This window comes from Chanodichthys erythropterus, chromosome 21 (assembly GCF_024489055.1).
Source record: "Chanodichthys erythropterus isolate Z2021 chromosome 21, ASM2448905v1, whole genome shotgun sequence".
Taxonomy (NCBI): Eukaryota; Metazoa; Chordata; class Actinopteri; order Cypriniformes; family Xenocyprididae; genus Chanodichthys; species Chanodichthys erythropterus.
In genome coordinates, this window is record NC_090241.1 from 31056437 (window position 1) to 31074305 (window position 17869).

The window sequence follows — 17869 nt, forward strand, 5'->3', positions numbered from 1 at the left end:
TCCCACAGCCGCTAACTAGTTTTATTGTAATTTGATGCAAAGGTAGGCTTAATATAATACTAAATATAGTGTTTTGAATGTAGGCTTACATAACATTTTTTTAAGTGAAAATATAAAAAAAACTTTGCTGGATTTACGCTATTGGTGACTGTTAAAACGCGCCATCACAGTCTCTGAAAAGGGTTTATTTATCATCGCTACAACTAATTTTACTTTACTTCTTTAAATTTTTAACTAAAAACTTTGATGTTTTTCAGATGAACTTATCACAGTATAACATTGACACTGAAATGGTCGATTCTTTTAAAAAACTTCTAAAATGGAACATTTTCTATAATAAAATCAAAAGAAAACTGTAGATAAAATCTTTCACTCACTCATGCTGAAGCGTTTCAGGACTTTCTCATTCTAAGCTAAAGACTGCCATCTACTGGCTCTCATATGAAATCACAACTATTTGCCTAAACACACACACACACACACACACACACACACACACACACACACACACACACACACACACACACACACACACACACACACACACACACACACACACACACACACACACACACACACACAAAAACACCATTATAGAATTGGACTATAAACCTTGGTATTACAATTTCTGTTTCATTGTACTGAAAATCATACATGATTCCTTTCCATTCTGTTAAAACCTTAATTAGGAAATGTATAATTTTGCCATCTGAAATATTTATATTTGCTTTTCCACAGGAAAGACATCAAAATGCACGGCACTGGATCAACCATTATATGACCATCTGCATAGATAACAGGTTGTATGGGAGAATCTATTGATTAATAATGTGTACATGTCTCCATGTGTGTGTTGTAAACCTGTTGCATCTTGTTGGCAATAACAGGAACTCGTATTGAATTATTGATTCACTGCTGCTTTCCCCTGAAACCATTAGTTCCTTATTCTCTCTGTCCATGTTACACTTCAATTTTTTTTTTAAAAACGCACTTGACAGCCTGCACTCATCACATTCACAGAGAAGATCTTGTGAGTTCAAATGAAGGACACTGTGGTTTTGTTCCAGCCATCTAATTTGGACTCAATAAATACCTGTGCCCTGTTAGACTGGAGGACACTTTAGTCTTCCTGGATGTGAGTGTTTTATTTATTTATTTATTTTTAAAATTATTATTATTAATTGTGTTTTTTTTTTTTTTTTTTACACAATATCTCCACATAGTAAGCTATTACAAAAACACTCTGGATTTTTGCTTTATGTGTGTTGTAAAAGGTACTTTCCAAGAAAAGGGTGAATGATGAATGAAGGTCAAACTAGGTCAAACTAGGTCAAAAAAAAAAAAAAAAAAAAAAAAAAATTATATATATATATATATATATATATATATATATATATATATATATATATATACTTTTCTTGCTATATTTTTTGTTAAATAAGAGTTTATTAAATGTATCAAATTGTACTCCGGAAGTGAGCAAAAATTTAGGCCAAAGTAAAATAAAATAAAATGTACAATATACCAAAATAATTTTAAAACAACCTTCCTTTCTTGCTATGTATATTCTATGTTTAATAAGAGTATATCAAAAGAATCTAATTGAACTCACTCCAGAAATTACCAAAAAATTAGGCCTAAATATGTTTTGAGTATATGAGTATATATATAAAGTTTATATTTTATATTATTATATTTTTTATATTTTATGTGAAGTTTATGGCATTCCTGTTTTCATTTCATTATAGGATATGTATAAATATAATTTAAAAATCAGTGTGATTGTACAAGTAAATAAATCTACTTTTCTTTCTATTTCTATATATTATGTTCAATAATCAAAAGTATCAAATAGTTCTCACTCCAGATATGAGCAAAAATGATGTGTTTCAGTAAATATATAAAGGTTAGAGTTATATAAAATGACACCTTGGCTGTAAATCCACTCTATGTATTTCCACACACTCAAAAACACTATTGTATCCACCAGTCAGCCTTCGACTCACAATTGCTTCATGCCCATGTGTCTACACTCAGTGTGCCTTAACCTTTAAGAAAGCAACAGCAGTGTGATCGACTGCTTGTCCTGAATCTCAGGAAACATTTTATCTCAGAGGCTTGAGTTTCACCCTTAAGCGAATGACTACATGAGATATGCACCAGAAGTGCTGGCTACAAAAAACCCCAAAAAAGAACAATGTCCTTATCCTCAGCATAATGCAGAAGTGATTCTTTAGACATCGCTGAGCCACTTGACACTTAGTTCTCATGTGCCTTTCACTATGTTTTGTAACTGTTTGAATTCAGAATTTGCGCAAATGACCCAAGTGCAGGTCGTTACATCCCACACATTCACAGCTGTTATTTCACAATCATGTCATGCATTGCCCTAACCTGGATATAGCGGCATCCTATTTCAATTTTGTTTTGACACACTGCCATCAATTCTTTCAGAATATTACACGGCCAGCGAAGATGAAGCACCTTCAGTGCAAAGGTTATATAACACCGTCCCACAGACACACATCCATCACTGATAATAAGGACAGATTACTCCACAATTCAGCTCCTTCATGTTCTTCATCTTCTATGTGCTACAACAGCTGAGGACGGGAATATTGGGTTTCTGTTTACTAGTCTTGGATCAGTTTTGCTGGTTAATTTCATATAGCACAAAAACTCTGCTGTTCATCTGAGCATCAGGGCTGCAAATGTTGGTAGTTTTTTAAATCACATCATTACGCTACATGGCTATCATGTTAATTTAAGAAAACCTGGGGTGAATCAAGGGTGAATCAAGAAAGCTGTCAAGAACTTGTCACTATAAAATATGAAAAGGGGTCTATTTTAGGACCATACAGTTTTTAAAAAAAAAAAAAAACATTATGACAGTAATATATAGCACATTCCTTCATATCCCCTCCTCCAATTGTCATTAGTCCAAAACATCCATCCATCCATACGTCCATCCATCTAAACATCCATCCATCCATACGTCCATCCATCCATCTAAACATCCATTCATTCATACATCCAACCAACTAAACATCCATCCATCCATCCATAGGTCCAACCATCTAAACATCCATCCATCCATACATCCATACGTCCAACCAACTAAACATCCATCCATCCATCCATCCATCCATCCATCCATCCATCCATCCATCCATCCATCCATCCATCCATCCATCCATCCATCCATTCATACATCCAACCAACTAAACATCCATCCATCCTTCCATAGGTCCAACCATCTAAACATCCATCCATCCGTCCATCCATACGTCCAACCATCTAAACATCCATCCATCCATCCATTCATATGTGCATCCATCCATCCATAGGTCCAACCATCTAAACATCCATCCATCCATATGTCCAACCAATTAAACATCCATCCATCCATCCATCCATAAGCCCAACCATCTAAACATCCATCCATCCATTCATACGTGCATCCATCCATCCATCCATCCATCCATCCATCCATCCATCCATCCATCCATCCATCCATCCATCCATCCATCCATCCATCAAACTAAACATCCATCCATCCATCCATCAATACGTCCAACCATCTAAACATCCATCCATCCATCCATCCTTCCATACGTCCAACCAACCATCTAAACATCCATCCATCCATCCATCCATCCATGCAAACATCCATCCATTCATACATCCAACCATCTAAACATCCATCCATCCATCTATTCCTACGTCCAACCATCTAAACATCCATCCATTCATCCATGCAAACATCCATCCATCCATCCATCCATAGGTCCAACCATCTAAACATCCATCCATTCATTCATACGTGCATCCATCCATCCATCCATCCATAGGTCCAACCATCTAAACATCCATCCATCCATACGTCCAACCAACTAAACATCCATCCATCCATCCATAGGTCCAACCATCTAAACATCCATCCATCCATACGTCCAACCAACTAAACATCCATCCATCCATCCATCCATCCATAAGCCCAACCATCTACACATCCATCCATCCATTCATACGTGCATCCATCCATCCATCCATCAAACTAAACATCCATCCATCCATCCATCCATCCATCATCCATCGATACGTCCAACCATCTTAACATCCATCAATCCATCCATCCTTCCATACGTCCAACCAACCATCTAAACATCCATCCCGCCATCCATCCATCCATGCAAACATCCATCCATTCATACATCCAACCAACCATCTAAACATCCATCCATCCATCCATCCATCTATTCATACGTCCAACCATCTAAACATCCATCCATTCATCCATGCAAACATCCATCCATCCATCCATGCAAATATCCATCCATATGTCCAACCATTTAAACATCCATCCATTCATCCATCCAACCAACCATTTAAACATCCATCCATCCATCCATTGAAATATTTAAACATGATCTTATTGTTGTGCTGCTACATTGTAAAGAAAATCTCAAAACTCACATTGGACAAATCAATTGGATAAACAGAGTAAATTAAGTTTAATTTACTAAAATCAAAAAAGTTTTTTTAAGTGAGATTTATGTAGATTTAAATAATAATAAATAAGAATCACATTTGTAAATAACATTGGTGCATCCGAAACGGCGTACTGTCTGAGTAGTTATTTGAATTCAAACTTACATTGTGACCATTAGAAAACTATACTATATGTTTCGAATGAATGTAATCCAGATGTACTACATCCGCCATGTTGTCATTATCATGTGATCTACAGTACCAGCATCATTTACATTGCTTCACCTCCATTCATAAATGTTCTTCCATGGCCTCATGGGATAGTAAAGTGTCCATCGAATGCACACTTCAGAATCTTGTGGGACTGGTGACATAATCTGTCCTATTACAGTTTTTCTCCATTGGTTTGGCTCATTTCTTGAGACAGAAATTACATTCTCAAAACTCTAAGATCATTTGGCAAAACAGTCTTACAGTTCAGCACAACACTATAGCTCACTTGCAAAAGCTCATATCTCTCCCAAAACTGTTCACTCATACTTCAAAACTAAATTCCTTTCCCATATAAAGAGTCAGTGTCACAGAAATGGCAAAGATCTTTTTCAATTGCTTGGGCTCATTTCTTGAAACAGACCGGACATTCTCAACACTTGGTGCTTTTGCCAAAGTAATGTGGATGGTTCGGCACAACACCATGGTTCACCTGCAAAAGCTCATACCTCTCCCAAAACTGGTCACTCATGTGTCAAAACTAAATTTCCGTCTCATTTAAACAGTCAGTGCCCCCAAAATGCTTTGTTCCTTTGACATTGTGTAAGCACTGCAAGTCAAAATCTTTAGATGTTTTGTCACTATGGCAAATATCCCTCATGTCCACCTCAGTCTTAGTCCAGTCCTTCACTGACAATGGTTACTGTACAGTTTTTGTCTAGCTAACAGAATACAATTGTGTGTAAAACAGAAAAAAAGACATAGGATTTTAGGGTAAGTGTAGCCTCCAAGGTTTGACATCATATATTGCACTCATACTGCCAAGGAAATTGTAACCATTATCATTCACACACATAAAGTAACTTCCATACTACAACTTTTTGACAGAGTATCTGATGCATGAGCTGTAAAGGCTCCGCCCTCTTCTGCAACTGGGGTGGGGAGCAGCAGCTCATTTGCATTTAAAGATACATGCACGAAAACAGCATGTTTTTCCTTCCACTCAAAAATGGGCATTCACAACATGGAATAATAAATGATCTGTGAGGTATTTTGAGCTGAGACTTCACAGACACATTCTGGAGACACCTGAGACTTATATTACATCTTGTATAATAGGTCCCCTTTAAGAATAATGTTAATTACACATAGACACATTACGGTAATGTAAAGAATGTGTTTAATTGTCAGGAAAATAATGTCAAAAAGCAAAAATCTTCATGGTCATAAAATAGGCTTTATTTCTTTTGTGCAAAATATATATTTTGTCTGCATTTTTGGGGTAAAATGGGACTTAGACATGTTTTTTTTGTGTGAGAATTACCTATTTAATACTGACTTGAGGTTGCATTTGGGTCATGAGATGACGTGATATATTGATTTATTTATCTATATTAAAAATTTACATTTGTAAAAGTTCTTAAAATGGACCGACAGTACAAAAGGCAACAACAACAGCAGAAAGCATTGATCGGTTTGTGCAGAGCACGGGCCATCAGCGGGAGGGTTTTGTTTATGATGCTAGTAGAGTGTCTATGGTCATTAAAGGTGAACACTAATGTACTGTGCATCATCCCTGAGCCAAAGCAATCACTGACCTCATTGATTATTCTTCCCATCTGCTTCTTATGGAAGTGGGAAGCCAGAGCAACCTGATGAAGTCATAATAGTACTGAAATTACCATATGGAACCATTTTATGAGTGAAACCTAATGGAGAATAACAGACACATGCAAAGATGCACATTTCTCTTTGAGGCTGCTGAGAAATGTGCAGTCATCTTTGCAAAGTAGAATTATTCATGCATTATCAAACTCGGTTGCAATAAAGTTTCTCAGTGCAAATCATGTTGGAATTGATTGAACAAATTAAATTTGTGATAGCGATCAAAGTTCGGTACAATTTGGGGTTCGTTAACAGATGTGTTGAATTATTCAATATGTATTCTACTATTGATTCCAAATGTATTTTGAATTTTAAACAACACTAAAAATGTATTTGCATTATATAAAAAATCAAATCAAGTGGCATCTAAATTATGCTATGAAGAGTTTTTAAAAATGAATATGCTTTTTTTTCATTTGGAATGTTTTAATAATAATAATAAAAATAATAATAATATTTTTAAGACAAACCGAACTGTAGCTTTAAGATAATAACATACAGGTTGTTATGATAAATATTTAAAATCAACATATTTTATAAGTGATGATAAATTATGAAAAGATATGCATTTAAACAAATGTATTTTCACAACATGAGGGGGGAAAATCATGTTAAATCGTAATTATGACATAAAAAGTTTAAATTATAACATACTAAGTCATTTATGAGATGAAAAATCAAAATTATGACTTAAAAATCATAATTGTCATTAAAAAGTCAAAAGTATGAATTAAAAACCTCATGTCATAATTATGATATAAAAGTAAAAGGTATGTCAATTTAGATTTTTTAATCTCATAATTATGACTTAGTATGTCATGATTTCATCTTTTTATCATAAGTGATTATAAATTATTAAAAAAAGATATGCCTCTAAACAAATGTATGGAAGCACATTTCTGCCACATAAGAGGGAAATCATAAAAAGTCTAAATGATAACAAATTAAGTCATATTTGTGATATGAAAAATCAAAATGATGTCTTAAAAATCATAATTATGTAATTAAAAAGTCAAAAATCATGAATTAAAAAGTCTTAAGTCATAATTATAATATAAAAGCAAAATTATGACGTATGTCAATTTCAAGTTTTATCTCATATTTTCGACTTTTAAGATCATTATGACTTAGTATGTCATAATTACATAATTTTAAGTTATTATGAAAAGATATACCTCTAAACAAATGTATGGAAGACCATTTCAAACACATAAGGGGGGAAAAATTCATGTGAAATCATGATTATGACATAAAAATTCTAAATTATAACAAATTAAGTCATAAATATGAGATAAAAATTAAAATTATGACTTAAAAAAAAATCGTCCATACAGATGTCAAAAGGTCTGATATTTTGTCATCTATGGCAATGACATTCATTTTTCACGTACAACGAGTCAGTAGCCACCAGGGGGCGCCATTTATCCATAGCCCCGCGCGCGCAGAGATCTCCCATGGGTTCCGAACGGATGCTTGAAGTGCTGAACACTTGAGAGGCGAGTCGAGCACCTCACCATCCCTCTCCACACAACACAGCGAGCAGCCATCCTGAACACATGACTGCAGCAGCCAGAAGCCCCCACTAAATAACCACATGAGAAGGCTATAGCCTAATGGATAAAGGGATTTTGCAGATTTGAACCCTTCGTTATAATAACTGCAACTAAAGATCTCATCATCCATGCTTATTCAGATCCGTTCCAGCGCGCAAAGTTCAGACGCATCTGAAGGAACTTTGGAGAGTGGGAGTTTCAAGGACTCATTTGAGACTTTCTGAACTGGTGCAGGAATCGTTTTAATTTGATTTGCACTCTTGTTTGAATCTGTAGGTGATGCTTTTCTTGGGAGCGTTTTTGCGCAAAGGGAAATTATCAGTCGTTGGCACTGCTGGGGTTTTACTTCTGACAATGAAAAGCAAATGAGACGGTTATCCCTTCACTTTTATTGACGGCTCAACGACAGGTAAGTCCTGGGTTATTTTCTATTGGAAATTAGCCTTGAAATTAGGAACATTCTTTGTACATCTGAGTGATTGGAAATAGTCTTCGATTTTATTATAATTGTTTATTTATTTTTAATATATTGTTATCATTTTAGTTCCAATTTAAAAATAACAACAACAAAACACACACACACACACACACACACACACACACACACACACACACACACACATACACACACACACATATATATATATATATATATATATATATATATATATATATATATATACATATATATATATATATATATATATATATATATATATATATATATATATATATATATATATATATATATATATATATATCCTAAAGCACTTTTAAAATGTGACTAGACATAATCATAGTAAATAACTTGAACATAATTGACAGCTATTCTTCCCAATGCCTGATTTAAAGTGTATTTATGCAGATTTACTATGCATTTATTTTATAACTGTGTGGAATTTTGATTAAAAAAATGATATAGAGCCAGTGTTATGAAGATGGTAATGATAGTGAGAATACCAGAGCTGAAGATGATATGATGTCGATGGATTGGGTAGTTAATAATAGAGAGATGATGATGACCACTAAAGTTGGACATTGCCTTTTATGGTGGAACATGAGGAACACCCAGCCGACCGATGTGAAATCCTCTGTGGTGATGGGTTTGAAAGGTAAATCGGCTTGTTTGGATCTGAATCATTGCTGATTGTTGTTGGGGTTGCAGATCAATGTCACATTACCCATAATTACTGAACAAGTATTATTATAGTCAGTCAGCATCTGTGCTGCAGGCCACAGTACAGGTGCACCCTTGCAAATAAATGCAATGACTGTGTCTGAAATATTCAAAATGCTGCCTTATCAGGCATGCTGGAATCCAATGTTACTGTAAAGTGTGGCTGACATTCCTTAACTTCTTCCTTTAAAAAGCAATCCAATCAATTCCCAATTCCCAAAATTAAGTCCCTCCCTACAAGTTTTTTCCTGGAAGTAGGCTATGTCACATTTACTGATAAATCTTCCTTTTATCATTTTGTTTATCCTTCCAAAGTGGGAGCTTTGAAAGGTATGAAGGTTGTATAGGGAACCAAAAAAAACTGTTCCTTGAAATGCTCTTCTGCGACATCTTGCCGAGCCAATTTGAGGTTCTGTCATCGACAGGCAAGTGTACGCCACTTGCCTGTGCAAAGAATTATGGTAGCGAAGTGTCCATCAGTTGTACCCCTTGAAATCCTTCATTCCAAAAATCCCTTTGAAGGGGCCAGTTTTGAGCACTTCGGTTAGGAATAGCCCTTCAATATGCCGGCCATGATTATCCTCACTCCGAATTGGCCTTGTTTCATGTTGAATTTAACAACATCTACTGAAATTGCTCCATCTAGTGTTTTTTAAAGTCATTATATATATTTATATATATATATATATATATATATATATATATATATATATATATATATATATATATATATATATATATATGAAGACTTCAGATGCAAAAGCCTCTAAGTGCCATCTGAAATTTTCTTCTAAAATGAGCATTTTTATCAAGCTCGTATGTTTATGTTTAGTTTATTTCACTTTAATGGCAATTAATAGGTCATTTTCATTGCCATTAAAGTGAAATAACTGAACATAAACATACAAGCTTGATAAAACTGCTCATTTTAGAAGAAAATTTCATATGCCGGCCATGATTACCTTCACTCCGAATTGGCCTTGTTTCATGTTGAATTGAACAACATCTACTGAAACTGCTCCATCTAGTGGTTTCTAAAGTTATTATATATATATATATATATATATATATATATATATATATATATATATATATATATATATATATATATATGAAGACTTCAGATGGTCATTAATAGGTCATTTTCATTGCCATTAAAGTGAAATAACTAAACATAAACATACGAGCTTGATAAAAATGCTCATTTTAGAAGAAAATTTCAGACGGTACTTAGAGGCTTTTGCATCTGAAGTCTTCATATATATATATATATATATATATATATATATATATATACACACACAAATATTTATATATATTGTGTGTATATATATATATATATATATATATATATACACACACACACAATGAAAAAAATCTGTGTGTGCAGTTAAATACATATATATAAATATACATATATATATATATATATATACACATATATATATATATATATATACACACACAATGAATCCCATAAATCTGTGTGTGCAGTTAAATGGTTGGTTCAAAGAATAAAAATATCATCTGATGGAGCAGTTGAAAGTAAATGAATTTATGTATGCCATTTTTCCTTTCAACTTGAATTGTATTCCTACTAAGCATTGTGGTTATTAAATATTCACTTGGTTGTGTAAAGCTCATTTACATTTGTTGTAGATCATCAGAATTCAAAGCCTTCGAAGAAATGGAGACGAAGTCGTAATTATGATGTGATGATTCACAAGTGATTTTGATGCATGTGATGATTCACAAGTGATTTGGTTCATTTAAGTAATTTTGTTTGGAAGTAAATGGACACAGTTAAGCACTTTCATATAACTTTCGCTCGTTTCACATTCTGACAAAGACAGGCTTTTTATGAAGCCTTTTAGCGCTATTGGAACAAAGTGAACAGCAAAGGTTGCACAATGATGTTTTAGCTTGTACTTTATCATTCACATGCTGGTGACAGAGAATGATGAGAAATGATATCTGTTGTCTTATAAACTGGCAAAATAAGTAGTATTTTCTGGCATGCTTGTTCACTATTATTCATCAACAGTGCACACAATGCGTACAGATTTAAATAATCAGCGGTTGTGTCCGATAGCTGAAAAATGCTGCCTCTACAGGCAGGATACAGAGGTAGATAGGCAACGAGGCATGTCCGAATCCAATGATGGTGTCACATCCTTTCTGCTGAGATACCTTCATCTGATCTATTTTTGAAGGCAGGATAGATGTATCCTTCACTGCCTACAGTATGATATCACACAATTCTGTGATTTAATATTTCCATGATAGTTGAGCTAAATATACCATCTGAAAGTTGCAGTTGGTGGTCAATTTCTGTGTAAATGTACATTTTTTATAATCTTTTTTCACTTTTGATGTCATTTTTCAGCGAGAAATTACTATTTTAAAGTAATTAAATATTCACTTTGTGATCATCAAAGGTCTCTCTAATTTGTTGCAGATCATTAAACCGTTTTGCTGTATCAGAAGTCTGTTCCAAATCAGTTTTGTGAAATACGTCTGCTCGCAAACGCTGCCTGCAAAGTCATTAACTGATTGGGCAGTGAGGTATGCAACAAGTCAGCTGACCCAGCCAACATTTCCAAATGACAACTTAATTATTACCAATAGAAATTAGCTTTAATATAATTCTTTAACTGACACGCCCATGAGTTCCACTTCAAGGAATGAAAAGTTTTACTCAAACTTTTTCATAATTTACTCTGACCGTACAATGAAAGTCATTGAGGTCCAAAACACCCCTTTTAATGACAGCTCTTTTATATAATGGCAACATGGCGGAGGAGGCGCTCATTATTATCTTATTTTCTTTTTTTCCATGTCAAAACTTGTATTGTCAATTCTGCAGTTTGCCTATTTCTATTATTTCCGTTATTGCATCACGTCTCAAAGGCGCGTCTCGAGACTTGCATTCTGTGCTACGTTTTTTTTTAAAACCACTCAACGCAAAGACGTGTTCTGTGTGAACGGCCCCTTACTGTGTATTGTATATATATATATATATATATATATATATATATATATATATATATATATATATATATATATATATATATATATATATATATATATATATATATATATATATATATATATATATATAATGCATACCTCGGGTCTTTAGTGACCCGGGACGTCATTCACTACCCTCCTCCTCGTTCACATTTTTAAATTATACATCAACCTTTTTGGTATTCCTCAATCAATTCATTAAAAAGAATATGACAAGAAAAAAATCATAAAATTATAAAAGAATGCCTATTTTTGTATTCATTTTTTGTAAAAATTGTATAGGGTTGCAAATGACCCGAGGTATGTATGAGTGTACGTGTATTTTTTCTGCACAACAATAATTGAATCTTAGATGATGGAATAAGTGCAATTCACCTTTATTCCACAAGGTGGCAATGTCTGAAACGCAATGCTGAAGTGACGACTCATTTAGACAGAAAACAAAATAATAAGAAAAACATGAAATTGCTCAGCGATTTACTGCAGAGCGAGTACTGAACGCAATCAAATATGACTGTAACTGTTACAGGATGAATCTGGTGAAGCTGTTAGCGATCGAAATATTGATTTTGAAGATGTTGAAAATTATATAGTTTTGAGAATAGTTTTGAGAATACGTTTGAAATCGCGAATGGGCTCAAACATAAAACTAGCCCATTATTTGCTGAATTTTCTGGGAAATGAGCTCTGACGAGGACAGTGAGGATGGCATAAAACATCTGCTCAAACTGAGCTCTTTCAAGCTCCAAAAGGTAACAAAATACTATTTATTTTATTCTTCTGTAATTGTTACTCTAATATCAGAGGAGTTTTATATTATCGCGACAGGTAAAGATCCTTCCGTGTGTGATATAGATCCGGGTCGATAAAGACCCGAATATGTAAGAATGATTGGCGAAACAGTCATGCATTTAAGGGTTAAGATTTCAAAAAAAGAGAGACCAAATACAATTCTATTTGTATTTTTACACTATGAAATGTTCTATTTATTAAAACCAAGTATAAATTTAATAAAGTTAGTGTTTTTACGCATTTTTACAATTATTCCAAAATAATAACTAAAGGCTGTAACAATTTAAACAATATATGAAGAGTTCGGTTCCAAAACGCAATAACTCCATTTTGATTAATTTGAGTAAAAAGGTGTTTTCTTTAGCAAGAAAGTGGCAAGATGAAAACCACTATTTTCTGTTTCAAACTTTTACATAGCATCTTTTGGTTATAAAAACATTAAAAATTCAAATCTACATTTTGATTTTAAAAAGTTTATTATAAAAACGTATTATTTTTTTCCCAAAATGCAATTAATCCATGACACTTTTTTTTTTCAAAATGCAATTAATCCATCAATATAAAAGTTATTTTTCATATTGAAAATACACAACAAAGTAAGTTGATTCACATATATGACAGAGTCTAAACTTTGCCAATATTTATCTTATATACAGACATTTTACTAAAAATACATTCAGCCATCACTCCCGAAATGAATTCAACGGGTCGTCTTGTTAATGTTATAAATTATTTGTTATTAAAGAGTATCTGGCGCCACCGCATGGTTAAATAAACACATTTGCCGAGTACATTGGTATTAAAAACAGCTTTTTAAAAAGCCTTTAATGTTTACAATGCGTGGAATGGTGCGCTGTGATTGGTTGAAAGCAGATATATCGCGTTCTGCAGAAAAAGGAGACTGGTGTTTGTCGCGTTTTGGAAAGAAAGGGAGAAAACATGACAGAATAACATGACGGATATCACATTTTGCGCAAAATTAATAAATGACTTTTCAATACCGACCAGATACTATACTGATTTTGGCGGAAACTCAGTTTTTTTGAAAACGACGTTTATCGCGTTTTGGAACCAAACTCTTCATATATTATTTATAAACTAATATTCAGCTTTTCTTTTTAATAGTCAAATTATTTTCAGCAGTCATCAAGCTTGTACACACTGGTCACTCACTCACAGACACAAAGATGTACCTTTAATTTCACCACGCTGATTGCTCACTAAAAACCCCACAGTCATCATGTTTTCAGGCCATTTCAAGTCGGTGATATCTAAGTGACAGTTGTTTACCCGTCGATTCGATGATTAGACCAATAAATATATATAATTTATAACAAAAAGTGTTTCTGAAAAACATTTCCTACCCTATCTTTAATCTATTAAATGGAGTCTACAAATCATCAAATACCATTAAATATGAAATGTCTGTATAATATGTGTTCTTTTATTAATTTGTTAATAGGGCTTGATTTTGCATTTTGACTAGTCAGGCCAATAATTTTATTATACTAATGTGTCATTACAAATGTTTTCAACTTTATAAAACTGTTTAGAAATCAGACGAGATCACCCCCTGAAATTTAGAAACTTTTCAAAACAGTTATGACGTAACTATCCTCGATTATAGTCAGTCGCGTGACTTTGGCAGTTTTTATACATGCTCCGAACCACTGATTCGAAACAAAAGATTCGCAAAGGTTTCGAGGCTTTCGAAAACGTCCATCACTAGGTTTCTGAATCAGCCTGTGTGTTAGTAATCAAGACCAATAGCATATTCACTTATAGCCTGTAATGAGATCCTAAGTGTGAAAATGAAAATGAACCATGCGGTAAAACAAGAGCAGAGCAGCAGGAATGAAAGCGAACACCCCTGCTTATCTTGTCAGCAGGGCCGGCCCTGACTTCACCAACTCTCTGCACAACTTCTCCTCCTTTTACATCCCCTCCTTTGTCTCCATCCTTTTCATCTGCCCTTCATCTTGCTTTTCGTGTCTCATGTGCGGTCAGCTGTTTTTTGCAATTAGCGCTATCATCGCATTTCATCCAACAGAACAGTGGCTGTAATAACCTTACGGCTTTTGTTGCATGCTGATACTATTCGCCCTTGATTAATTGCGCTCCCAGGAGAGCGACTGGAGAGCCGCCGTAGATCTTCCCTTTCACGCCCCATGACAAGTGACCCATTACTGTGCTTTATAGATCGCCGTCAGCAGCCTTTGAAAACGCCTGTGGGCCTGTTGGGCGATGATTTTATTGTGCCGTGTTATTTGTGGGAATTGCTGACAGACGGACCAAAGGGCAGCCGCAGATTTTTTTCGGTTTGTTTCACTGTGAAACGTGCCGCTGCTCTGTTAGTTTAAGTCAATGTGTCTGCTGGGCGACTTAAATTGGTGATGCTCGCCGGGTCACGCAAACAAAGGTCACAGCGTCGCAATCTGTCTCAAATCTCAGAGCATCATTTGACAGTCTGATGACAGATCACAGTGCATTACAGAAACAGACGCTCGCTTTCACCCACATATTGGCATTTCAGATCATTTTCTGCAGCACCACTGAGAGAATTTGTTACTTGTTGTACTTTTCCTATAAAAGGAATAGTTTACCCATAAATACAAATTCTGAAATTCAAATAATTTATTTAAAATTAATTATTTACTTACCATCATGCATGGAAGCTTGTTTCTGCCACGGAATAAACAACAAAAAAAGATAATTGCAACAGTTTATCTTACAATTACGAGTTTACATCTCGCAATTCTGACTTTTTTTCTTTAAACTCGCAATTGTGAGATATAATATCAGAATTGCGAGATATAAACTTGTTATAAAGTCAGAATTGGGGGATATAGATTCGCAATTGCAAGAAATAAAGTCAGAATTGCACGTTTATAATGCACAATTCTGACTTTTTTTCTCGCAATTCTGACCTTTTTTTCTCACAATTTTGACCTTTTTTCTTGGGCTTTACGAGTTATGCAATTCTGATTTTTTTGCAATTCTGACCTTTTTTCTCTCAATTGCAAGTTTATATCTCACAATTCTGACTTTTCCACACAATTCTGACTTTTTTCTTGAGATTGCGAGTTTATATCGTCCAATTCTGACTTTTTTCTTGAGATTGCGAGTTTATATCGTCCAATTCTGACTTTTTTCACAATTCTGACCTTTTTTCTTGTGATTATTAGTTATATTACGGAATTCTAACTTTTTTTCTTGCAATTGTGAGTTTATATCTCACAATTCTGACTTTTTTTCTAGTAAAGACATTTATAATGTTTTTTAAACTTTCTATTAATTAAAGAATGTATAATGTTTTCCACAAAAATATTAAGCAGTACAATTGTTTTCAACATTGATAATAATCAGAAATGTTTCTTGAACAGCAAATCAGCATATTATAATGATTTCTGAAGGATCATGTGATGCTGAAGACTGGAGTAATGATGCTGAAAATTCAGCTTTGCATCACAGGAATAAATTACATTTTAAATATTCAAATAGAAAACAGTTATTTTAAATGGTACACTGTCAGAAAAAAAGGTACGGCTCTGTCACTGGGGCTGTACCCTAAGGTACAAAAGTGAAAAGGTACCTCTTTGTACCTTACTTACCCCTAAATGGTGCATATTAGTACCTTAAAGGTACATATTAGTACTTTAAAAGTGCATATTTGTACCTTAAAGGTACATATTAGTACCTTTTTACCTTTGTACCTTAGGGTACAGCCCCAGTGACAGCACCGTACCTTTTTTTCTGACAGTGTAATAATATTTCACAATATCTATATTTTTACTGTATTATTAAATAAATGCTTTTTAAATAAAAATAAAAGTTAAAAAAAGTTTATATCTTGCAATTCTGTGGAAAAAAGACAGACCTTTAAAAAAATAAAAAAGGTAATTACAATTTTATATCACAATCTTGAGAAAAAAAGTCAGAATTGTGAGATAAAAAGTCACAATTACCCTTTTTATTTTTTATTCAGAGGTGGAAACAAGCTTCTATAATCATGTCTTTGAAAGCCTGTATGAACTCAAAAGAAGATCTTTTGCAGAATGTCCTGGCTGCTTATTTCCATGCATTTACTATGAAACAATTTTCACTCAGAAATTGCTAGTAAATTTCACAAATAATTACAAAGAAACAGCAACACATTAAATTGAACATGACATTTTGACGCTGAAAGGCTGAAATATTTTCTCCAAAATTTACATTTAAGTACTGAGTAATATATATATATATATATATATATATATATATATATATATATATATATATATATATATATATATATATATATATATAAAATTTATTTATTTATTTATTTATTTTCTCAGGTCAGTACTGAGTAATATTAAGTAACTACATGTACTTACTCTAGGGTTAGGATTAGGGTCTGGTTTGGTTTAGGGTTAGTTGTATGTAATTATGCATATTTTATAGTTATTACTATAGTAACTACAAGTAACATATGTAACAAAGACAGTGTAAAATAAAGTGTCACCAATATTTTTTTTAATTTACAGTGAAACAAAAGTGAAAAAGTACCATGAAATAGATTTGACATCTTCTGAAGCCATATGATGAGGAAAATACCAAAATGCAAGCTATTTTTCCCTGAAAATCCTTTTAAAATCTCATTCACTTCTTCATTCATGCAAATGTGTCATTGATGATGACAGAAATGTTATCTTTAGGTGAACCATTCCTTTGCGAGAGGTTGCAGCAAAAGTATGCTTTCATATGTTTCAGAATATTGCTCTTGACAAGATGAAAATAATCCCTTTGCATTTCTTCTTCCTCTTACAAAGAACGATGTTTTTTTCCCTAATGAACTGGATATCCTACACTGAAAGTGACAGCATTTTAATGAAGAGTGCTTTTCTAAGCGCTTCACCTGACAAGATAGTAAAGGCCAGTTAGATTTGAACAGATATTTCTCATTTGTAGC

At 33.6% G+C, this 17869-nt stretch overlaps 1 protein-coding gene across 2 annotated transcripts in view; it reads left to right on the forward strand.

The window, feature by feature from the left end:
* Positions 1-964: 964 nt before the first annotated feature.
* tafa3a (TAFA chemokine like family member 3a) overlaps positions 965-17869 on the forward strand; it is a 118322-nt gene continuing 101417 nt past the window's right edge. Inside the window, exons 1-2 of one of the 2 annotated variants that reach the window (XM_067373678.1) lie at positions 967-1135; positions 8196-8328. Coding sequence is in view for 1 of the 2 variants with exons in the window: in XM_067373676.1 (XP_067229777.1) it covers positions 1134-1135 (2 nt within the window). In the remaining variant the exon portion in view is untranslated. Of the gene's footprint in view, positions 1136-8195; positions 8329-17869 lie in introns of both variants that reach the window. The other variant, XM_067373676.1, reaches the window with a different exon arrangement.